We start from the raw sequence: 11,000 nt of genomic DNA on the forward strand, positions 1-11,000 counted from the left end.
GAAGCACCAAAGGTCAGGCCAGCTCTTAAGACGTTCATAGTAAGCAGAGACCCTCAGAGATCTGAGTCCCAGTAGAGGGGAGGTGTGTGCAATTGAGCAGGTACCACAGCACAAGAACTTGTGGAAGAGGTGAGGCCTGCAATGGGATGTGGGTGAGGAGAGAAGACAGGGAAGGGATGGGCTCTACTCAGAACCCATCAGGTGAGTGACAAGGTGGACAAAGAAGGGACTCAATGTGGAGGGATGACACACGGGAGAGAGAAGAAAGATGCTAGGGGCTGGGGGCACAAAATGGGGCTCTGGAGGAGATGGGGATAGAGTCATGGAGTGGATAAGACAGAGAAACAAATAGGGACACAGGGACTCTTGGACACGGAGAGAGAAGAGATGGAGCAAGGAGTGGGAGGCATAAGGGACAGAATGAATGAAGGAGAGGGACAGAGCCCTAGGTTACGGCATGGAGTCATAGCAGCTATGGGCATACAGAGAGGAGAGGAGGAGAAAGACACAGGCAGAGGGAGGAAGGAGACAGAGGGGGAGGGAGACGGTGATCAGCTGGAAGGAGCAGGTTCAGGAGGGCTAATTTCCACCTCCTGCTCTCCATCCCCAGAGACCCCACTCCTCCCTTCTAACTGTGCCCCCTAAGAGAGATGGCCCCAGCCAGAGGAGGATTCTGCCCTCTGCTGCTGCTCCTGCTGCTGGGGCTGTGGGTGGCCGAGGACCCAGTCAGTGCCAGGCCCGGGAACATGACCCCAGCTCAATGGTTTGAAACTCAGCACGTGCAGCCCAGTCCTCAAGGCTGCAACGCTGCAATGCGCAAAATCAACAAGTTCTCCAAACGCTGCAAAGACCTCAACACCTTCCTACATGAGTCCTTCTCCAGTGTGACTACCAGTTGTCAGACTCCCAACACAGCCGGCAAGAATGGCCATAATAACTGCCACCAGAGCCAGACGCCTGTATCCCTGACCAAGTGTAAGCTCACCTCAAGGAGATACCCAGAGTACAAGTACAATGAGGAGGAAAGGAATGCTTCTTATATTGTGGCCTGTGAGCCTCCTGAGAAAAAGGACTCTAAGAAATTCAAGCTGGTTTGTGTCCATCTGGAGAAGGTCCTTAATATTTCTATCTTTCCTTGGCCTTGGGTCCTGTCATAGCTCCCTCTCCAGGCCTCTGGACCACTTCTCCTCTGCTCAGTTGGTTCTCTTGTGACATCTCTTGGGGCCCTTCCTAGCTCAGGTTCTTCTGAGAGGGTGGGGGTCTGGGGTGCCGGGAGCCAGCATGGGAGATCCCACCCATGACAAGGTCATGCAGAGAGACCTGGCGGGCAGGGCGATTCAGGTCTCTAGGGACTACCCCCAAACCAGAATCTGTCTGTTTTATTATTTCATGACTTTCACCAACTCCTCTGACATTAACAGGGGGCTACCCCCAACCACCTTTCTCTGGAAAAAGTTAACTTAGAGCTCCAGTTAATAGTCTCCTGCATATAAAAGGAGTGTCTCAGCTCAAACCCCTCTGATGGCTCTCTAACTTGCCTGACAGGTTTCCCCGAACTTTTACAACTATGCATGTGATTGTTTACCGCCTCCTGGCCTCGAGAGGCACAAGATGCTTAAGACATCTTAAAGGTATAGAGCCTTTTAAAGAGCTAAGAAATATATTGGTGAAGGGTTTCATTGTTGAGTTAATGATTGCCACCAGGCCTCCATATCCTTTATCTTTTAGGCACCTGGGAGGATATTAATCAATGTAATTGGGATGCAGAAATAGGAATATAGTATTTTTAATGTTAGCAATACTAGACTTTTGAGTTAATGAATTTTCTCTTTGTTATAAATCACTGTACTCCTCTTTCTTTGTTATAAATCATTGTATCCTTGCTATGTAAGAATGTAACTTTATTTAGTGTTTTCTGAGAGTGGCACCAGACTTTGGAAAGAACAACACTTTTAGAGCAAATAAGTTTTCTGGTTGACGGACCCTTATCAGAAAAGGGCCATAAAATGCTAATAGGCCTCCTGGCCAGAAGATGATGTAAATCACCTAAGACCTGTGTATACAGATAGGTATGCAGAGAGAAAGCCTGGTCTCGATAAAGGTCAGAGCTGCTGACCCTGCATGACTTTGTATTTTCCATTATTCTCTATGTATTCTCCAGCTTAAGGTATATAAGCCCCCTGGAAAAATAAAATTTTGGGCCTCACCTCATCATTGCTTGGCTTCCCATGTCAATTCTCTTTTTCTTTCTTTCTCTCTCTTACTCTCTTTTTCAGGCTGATCCATTGGAGCACAGGGGCTCGCTGAGTTCACTTCTCTGCCCGGGCTTCTAAGACCCACGTGAGAGGGAGCCCAAGGCTGGGCACCCTCCACTATTCAAGCGGGCGCCTGTGGCCTAAGTGAACGGTGTAAGTCCCTTATCTTGGGACTTTATTGGCTTTCTGCATAAACCAAGGAACATCAGCCTCTTTCTCTCCTCTATTTTCTAAACTGCAACATTCTTTCTCTATCTCTGTCTATATCTTTAAATAAATCCTTATCTCCTTCTATATCTCTAAATAAATAAATCTCTTATCTCCAACACCGTCCACACTTCGAATACCCTGGATCCAACAGGGGCTGGTCCCCAGTAAGTGGCGCCCAAACAGGGACGGGTTCGGGTGATACCTTAGTAGTCTAAGCTCCAGAAAGATGGTGATCTCTCAAATTTTTGTTTCTGTTTTACTGGAATCTTATCCCCAAAAAACTTAGGGGTGTAGATTCTTGGTTTGTTCCTCATACTTCTCTCCCCTAACCCATTTTCTCATGGCAGCATGACAAGGCAGGGGGTGGGGAGAAGAACCGTAAAATGAGTCTGTGGGATTTATGCAAAGGGCTATTCTTGTTCCTAAACTAGGTCTCTTCCCCAGCTCTGCTGCTGCTGCTAAGTCACTTCAGTCGTGCCCAACTCTGTGTGACCCCATGTGACAGGTCAGAGTGAAGAACTGGGCAAGAGGCTGCAGGCAGAGAGGCAGAGTCAGGGATCTCCAGGTTAAGATCTCATCCTTTGGGAACTCTTCCTTTCCCTTCCCTCCATTCGGACTCAGACACTGAAAGTGTTAGGACATGAACGCTTAAGAGTTGATTCTCAAACATTTAAGCAAGAGGAGAATATTTAGGGGCATAGGAGAGACAGGAATACAATTTCCTCAAAGAAGTTCCTTCCTGTGTCTCCAGATCTCAGCCTCCCTCTCTGAGCTTCCTCCCCTGCTTATCTCTTCCACATCTCTATGCAGAAGCTTTTCTCTTCTTTTACCTTCCTCCTTAAGAATCCAAAACCATCTGAAGCCCAGTAAAACTGAATTAAGCCTTATTTCCAAACACAGAATAAGACTTTGATCTTTGTATTAAACAACTTCATTCGACCAGAGTGGATATACATGGATTTTTTTTTCCCCTGAATAGAGGTATAGAGTTCCTGACACTCTGACATCTCTCCAAGAAGACTGATGATAAGCCTGAGTGTAAAGGGGATGATGTTTCAGAGGACATCCAGTTGCAGGCAAATGAGAAGCAAGGGGATGGTGTCCTGAGTCTTGAAAAGTTTGAATATGACTGACATACCCAAGCCCTTGGGATCCCGAGCTTATCCTACTGGGGAAGGGACTGTGCAGTGTCAGGGTTCCTACCACTCTTGGCAATATCCACACTCTTCCTGTCACATGACTGAACTATCCAGGGCCCCAGTCTTCATGCTTGTGAGGGGTGGTGTGTTCAAGGCAGGCTCCTGAGACCACATCACATCATAAAGCCACATCAGTGACTGGCTGATCCAGGCCCAAGTGAGAAAGTGAAGGAAAGTTCATGTTTGTTCCCTTTGCAGAATGCTTGGAAATTAACCCCTGAAATCCCCTTAAATTCAGAGGCAGCCCAGGAAGGTTAGAACTACTTTACCACACCACTGGGCCCCAGGCCCCAAAGAACCTCCTTAGAGAGGCTGTGGCCAGGCCCACCCACACCCCCACACTCTCCTCTCTCCCAGGCTATACAGTTTTCCTGGCTCCTCTTCCGGAGTGGGGCTCTGGGTTCTGGGTTCTCTGAAGCCAACTCCTTGGAGACAGAGGTCATCGTGGATGGAGGTAATTTGGGAGTTCCCTAGGAGTCAAACAGCCCAAGTGGCCCATCAAGCCTGTCACAAAGCTATGCATTTATCAGCCTTTACTGAGCAGCCCCTTCCCCAGGGAAACTGTACAGTCTTCTCCCAATTTCCACTTCCTGCTGACATCCCAACACTTCACCTCTCATGACAAATCAATTATAAGAGGACAAATGGCTTTCGAGGCTGTGCAGGTTCCTGTTGATGATTCCCATTTTGCAAGACTTCCCATGCCTCTTCTTGTCCATCCCACCCTCATACACCCAGCAGCACAAACTGGAAAGAAAGGGGTTCCCAGAATTCCCTGGTGGACCAATGGTTAGGACTCTGTCCTTTCACTGCCAAGAGTCAAGGTTCCATTCTTGGTCTGGGAGCTAAGATCCCACAAGACACGAGATGCAGTCAAAAGATAAAAGGGAGAGGGGTTCCAACACCTGAGCACAGGCTGCCCTTTCCCAGAGGGTGGCTCTGACTCCCCTGTGACCCGCCAGGTGCAGTCCATAGTCTGGACTTGGGTGCACACAGGGCTGGGCCCCCACCTCCCGCTTCCACCTCCCAGCCTCTCCACATTATCACTGTTTCCTCAGCCCAAGGACACACACATCCTCCATATGTCCTTTCCCACTCCAGTTCCCAGTCCTGGGTCTTCTTAAAACGAGGTCAGACATTGCCCAGGGTATCTGAGAAAAGAAAGACAGGTTTCTGCTGTTCCTGATTGAAGAAGATCTGCTTATCTAATTATCTAATTAACCTGGGTTCTTCAGTGGTCTTTGGGTTTCAACTATTTTAGGAAAGCCGCTCCCCTTCGTGGCCCTGCTTCTCCCCTAAAGCAAGCCCCAGTGACCCCCCCCTTTCATATCAGGGATAGCCACTTGTGCCAGTTCTTCTGGTGGCTTATCACAGGGGCATTAATTGTTGATCAGGACACCTGTGTGAAAGAAAACAGCTGGTAAGAGAGGAGGGCAGGGCACTAGGAACGTCAGATCTGCACTCTCCCCCAGAGCCACATACTTGTCTTCTCCTCAGAGGGGCTAAGCAACTAAATCACGGACTTTTGTTTAAGACCCAAGTGCCGAGAATTCTCTCCAACAGAAGCAGCCTCTCAAGTCGTAATACAAACCAGACCTTGAGAAGAACTCCAGGAGAGATGAGGGTGGAGTTATCAAAAAGCAACAAGAGGAATAGGGTGGAGTGAGGGGAAATCAGGGAAGGTTCCAGAGCAGAGTTCCCTGGGGAACACGTTTAAGCATAAATGGGGTTCCCGCCCCATCATTAAGAGTAGAGCAAGGGCAATTCAGAAAAAAGGCCAGCAAGAGATACTAGACACATTCGGCAAAACATCGTGTGTTTGTTGCTGCTGCTGCTGCTAAGTCGCTTCAGTCATGTCTGACTCTGTGCGACCCCATAGACGGCAGCCTACCAGGCCCCCCTGGCCCTGGGATTCTCCAGGCAAGAACACTGGAGTGGGTTGCCATTTCCTTCTCCAATGCATGAAAGTGAAAAGTGAAAGTGAAGTCGCTCAGTCGTGTCTGACTCTTAGCAACCCCATGGACTGCAGCCTACCAGGCTCCTCCATCCATGGGATTTTCCAGGCATGAGTACTGGAGTGGGGTGCCATTGCCTTCTCCGCACCGTGTGTTTAGAAAAAGGCAAATTTTTCCATGTGGCCCGGAGGAGACAGGAGATGGCACATAAATAAAATGCAGGCTGGGGTAGAAGTCTCTTGGTGCCACGGAAAACGCTTCAACTCATAAAAGGTATAGACAGTTATCTTGAACTCAAGGATGAACTGCACACAAGCTTTATACACCTGAGTAGACTGAGGGCCAGAGCGGTCCAAGGTCGGACGGATGCGTCTTGGCAGCTGGAACATCAGCTCAGCTCCAGTCTCAGGTCCCCGACTCCCAGGGCAGGGTTCTCACTACACTGTGCTGCCTGCTGTGCCGTGGGCGGGGAACCCGTTCTCGGAATGGACTCCCAGACAGCTACAGTCTCTCATTGTGAAATAATCCCCTTCTTCTAACCTTGGATTTCCCCCTTCCAGCTCTTCCTGCTGTGCCCTGTGGTGGGAGATATTATTCAGGTGGGGGGTATTGTCAAGAGACAAACCACATGAGTTGGGAAGTCATGCCGGCATCTAAGGTGAAGAGAGTCAGCTTTATCAAGTTTAGGGGATAAGTCTCACATTTACGTAAGTGAGGTTTATTATGGGGTCACTAAGTTCAGTGTCTTGACCTATTGGCTGACCTGCTTTGAACTTTGAATTAAACAGTCCTGATGCCTTCCCTCATTGCAATCGGATCCAGCCTGTAATCATTCCCTGACCTGAGTGTTTCACTTCGCCAGAAGGGCTAATTCTTAATCTTGCTCATTTTCCAGGATCTGCCCCAAATTCAACTGCTTTTGTTTCAATATAATTCTACTTCTCCTAAGGAAGCTAGAAAGGCAGACATCAGCAGGGCTCTGGGTATTTTCTATGAATAGGAGAGGGTATCTCCCACTTGGCATACATGTTTATGAGGGAAAGTATGTGATCACAAGACTCCAACTCCCTCTACGAGCTGGGCCAGCAGACTTCCCTTGCTGGACCCTGCGGTGACTATGGCTAAGTCGTGTGATCTCTATGGTCCTTAGTATTATTTTCTGAGAAATGAAAGAGTGTAGAAAGATGATATCTAAGATCTCCCTCAGTTAGAAATTGTTTTCTTTGTAAGTATTTCTTCTTCTAAAAATCTGCTTATATTTCCCAGGAAGAAAGACACTGTAAGATCTCAATATCAAATTTATTTCTTAAGACTTTTATGCTTTTCACAGCACCAAAGTTGCTTTTATGAATCTATTCACCAACTGCATTCAGTTCTACCTGGTTTGCTCAGTGGTAAAGAATCCACCTGCCAACTCAGGAGATGCAGGTTTGATCCCTGGGTCAGGAAGATACCCTGGAGAAGGAAATGGTAACCGTCTCCAATATTCTTACAGGGGAAATCCCATGGAGGGAGTAGCCTGGCGAGCTACAGTCTACGTGGTTGCAAAAGTGTTGGACATGACTTAGCAACTAAACAACTGACTGTGGAACAAATAATTCACATACATTAGTCCAGAAATACAGATATACACAGAGGGGGAAGTTCTCAGCTACACCCACCCCCCTATCCTTATCCTACTGAATTCCCATCACAGATGAGCAAGAAATGGATTTTGTGTATTTTCACACAATTTCACACAATTTCCTATCTTGCTATGATAAAATTAAATGCCTTCAGTATATTCAGAGATATAAGGGGAGTACAGAGAAAGCACTATCCTGTGCTTGCCAATTAATTCCCAAATGTCTTCAGCTCAAAACAATCCTCATGCCACTGTGACACTTTCTGGAACTCTTTAGGAATACACAGTTATTTAAAGAAAAATCTGACCCAGTTTTCCCATTTAGGAATGAGAGTTCCTAATGTAGAGGACAAGAAACTAAAAGGAAACTTGTGGTGGTGGATTGAAACTTGAACAGACAATGCCTAGTCATAATTTTCAATGCTGATATAAAATGGAGATGTAACTCTGTGTGTGAACTTACATTCATAAAGTCCCTCTATCTGTTCATTCAAAGAGTCTGGGAATAGCAACACTCCAAGAGTGACAAGCATTCTTAGCTTTTAGCCAGAATTTGGCTTAAATACCATAACTATCCTTAAAAAAACCTTGGAGAAAGGGCTTCCTGAAGAAATGGCTGACCCCAGGGCTAGGACACGGAGCACAAAAGAGGAGACTAGAATATTTTGTGCCAAAAAAAGCAAGGAAGTACCCAAAGAATGATGGAGACATGTCAAAAGGACACAGAAGTCTATTTAAGGGGCTCCCAATGGCCAAATCTGTGACAATTTGAGCATCAAAATAAATAAAGAAAATAATAGATAATATAAACTACTAAAAAAGTGAGAAACCATGAGGCTACAGTTGTACAATAAATAAATGAATAAGTTGGAAGTTTGATGAAGAACAGGATATTCACATAGTTTCAAAGTACTCTCTCCCCCAACACTTACTAATCACAAAGGGGAAAATAGTCACTATATGTAGAAGCCTGGCAGGCACTACCTTAATAAATGATCAAAGCGAATCACATATTTAACAGGGCAAATGTCTAAATGTCAAGTGCAACCTAATAAGGTACAATATGAATAACAGGGCAACAATTCCTTGACATTTCTATCAAAGACACACATGTTGAATTTGTCATGAGGATACACCAGACAAACCCACATAGAGAGGTATAGCTTCAAAATAACTATCAAAATCACCAGAGTCAAGAAAAGACTGAGGCATTGCTCCAAGTTGAAGAAAAACAGACATGACAACTAAAAGCAGCAGATTATTCTAAAAGGAAATCTTTTGCTCTGAAGGACACTATCGAGGAAATTGGCAAAATGTGACTGTGCCTCTGAAGATTAGAGGTAGTCATGAATCAAGGATCATTTCCTGATTTTGATGGCTATTTGATGATCATGATGAAGTAGGAGAATGCCCTTGTTTGTAGAAAATACACATTGCTGTATTTGGCAAGTGGAAGGGAGAGGAAGGAGGTGAGGTGAAGGTGAAGTGAAAGTCACTCAGTCGTGTCTGATTCTATCATACTGTATAGTCCATGGAATTCTCCAGGCCAGAATACTGGAGTGGGTAGCCTTTCCCTTCTCCAGGGGATCTTCCCAACCCAAGAATCAAACCCAGGTCTCCTGCATTGTGGGTGAGTTCTTTACCAGATGAGCCACAAGGGAAGTCCAAGAATACTGGAGTGGTAGCCTTTCCCTTCTCCAGGGGATTTTCCCAACCCAGGAATTGAACTGGGCTCTCCTACATTGCAGGTGGATTATTTACCAACTGAGCTATGAGGGAAACCCAGGAAGGAGGTGGTGGGCATCCACCTTCATTTGTCTCAGTTAGTTCAAGGAAAAACAGCTCATGGAACTCTCCTTTCAACTTTTGTATAAATTCAAAATTTTTTTCAAAATTAAAAAGAAAAATATATCACAGTGGAAAAGTCTTGACAGATTTTATAGACTTTCCTCTGGGTGTTTTTAGATTATGCTACTTCACAGGAAGTGATTGCAATAAGCAGGCCAGGGTGAAAACAAGAGAAAGTGAATTTAATGCATGGAAAGCATAAAAATATGACAACAACAATAACAAAAACTCATCCATGCATCACAAACTGCTTGGCTTACTTATAAGATTTTGAGCAATGAGAATCTCAGAGTTCAAGTTTCCAGCACAGGGAGGTGAGGAGATAAAGAACATTGGCATGAGAGGGAATCAGGATGATCACTAAAGTGAAAGGAAGACCTGGGTTGCTGCTAAGTCCCTTCAGTCGTGTCCAACTCTATGTGACCCCATAGACGGCAGCCCACCAGGCTCCCCTGTCCCTGGGATTCTCCAGGCAAGAACACTGGTGTGGGTTGCCATTTCCTTCTCCAATGCATGAAAGTGAAAAGTCAAAGTGAAGTTGCTCAGTCTTGTCCAACCCTCAGCAACCCCATGGACTGCAGCCCACCAGGCTCCGCCGTCCCTGGGATTCTCCACGCAAGAACACTGGAGTGGGGTGCCATTGCCCTGGGTTACTCCTGTGCAAACAAACCTCCCTAACTCTATTTGCTCTGTGTACTGAGCCTGCCTTTAGGTACTTGAGTCTTTCAGTGTGTTTACCCCAAGCTGAGTTATAAAATCTAAGGCCATTCTGCAGCCAGTGATACTTTTCATTTAAGAAGTCCAGATCCAGTGGCAGAGCTGTGCCCTGCACAGGAACCTGGAATTAGATTTGCTACAAGAGAAGCAACTGTGATGTGTCCCTGAGTACATGAGGATTGGCAATTGATGAAACAAAGAGGCTCATTGCATAAGTGGGCCCTGTGCCAGTCTGCAGGTTTCTTCAGGTCTTAGAACCCTCATGCTTCTGCTGGCCCCACCCACAGGGACTGCTCTATATCTCCAGTCCCAAGGATGGGGGTAGACCAGCTGCCCCTGAGCCCCAGGACCGCTAGCTGGATCCCTTTGCTGTGACAGGAGTCACAGCAGAGATACTGGGTAAGACAAGGAGCTCTAGAGCTGAAGTTAGTGCCCAGGACACAGGACAGACTTTGGGGAGCAGAGGGGAAAAGAGATAGAACCATAGTGACAGCCTTCTGGGTGAGCAAGGAGGGAGTGTGTTATTAGTTGCTGGGATGCAGAATACACCCCTCTTTTCACAGGAAACATGGTTCCTATACAGCAGGATTCCTGGCTTGCTTTCCCTTTTTTTAAAAAATTTACTTTTATTAGAGTATAGTTGCTTTATAATGTTGTACTAGTTTCTACTGTACAGCAAAATGAATCAGCCATACATATACATATATTTTGTATATGTACAAAATGATGCTGAAATTGGAGCTCCAATACTTTGGCCACCTGATGCGAAGAACTTACTCATTGGAAAAGACTCTGACGTTGGGAAAGATTCAAGGCAGGAGGAGAAGGGGACGCCAGAGGATGAGATAGTTGGATGGCATCACTGACTCAATGGACATGAGTTTGAGCAAGTTCCGGGAAATGGTGAAGGGAAGCCTGGCGTGCTGCCGTCCATGGGATCACAAAGAGTTGGACATGATTGAGCAACTGGACTGAACTGACCCTCAGTGCAATGCTGCAATGTTACAGGATGGTATGCAAAGGATGAAGTACTTTTCTCCACACAGTGCTTGCTCATGTAGTTCATGTTTGTACCATCAAAAACGTAACCTTTCCTACATTACTTGGGATGAATTGTCATAGTGGCTCAGTTCAAATGCCTGTAACCTCCTGCAATCTCATAGGAAATGCACTGTATTCATTATACGAACTG

The 11,000-nt window shown here is 46.1% G+C and overlaps 1 protein-coding gene across 1 annotated transcript; it reads left to right on the top strand.

Moving 5' to 3' along the window:
- The first annotated feature begins 517 nt into the window (after positions 1–517).
- LOC120853692 (ribonuclease 7-like) lies at positions 518–1,157 on the top strand. Its single transcript, XM_040227645.1, has one exon. It carries the CDS (start codon positions 651–653, stop codon positions 1,155–1,157), a length of 507 nt encoding a protein of 168 aa, XP_040083579.1. The 5' UTR covers positions 518–650.
- The last annotated feature ends 9,843 nt before the right edge of the window (positions 1,158–11,000 follow it).

This window comes from Oryx dammah, unplaced genomic scaffold (genome assembly GCF_014754425.2).
Source record: "Oryx dammah isolate SB20612 unplaced genomic scaffold, SCBI_Odam_1.1 HiC_scaffold_26, whole genome shotgun sequence".
Classification (NCBI taxonomy): Eukaryota; Metazoa; Chordata; class Mammalia; order Artiodactyla; family Bovidae; genus Oryx; species Oryx dammah.

Bases quoted from the DNA above. Each gene is read 5' to 3' on its own strand.
- LOC120853692 (XM_040227645.1), top strand. From the start codon at position 651: ATGGCCCCAGCCAGAGGAGGATTCTGCCCTCTGCTGCTGCTCCTGCTG.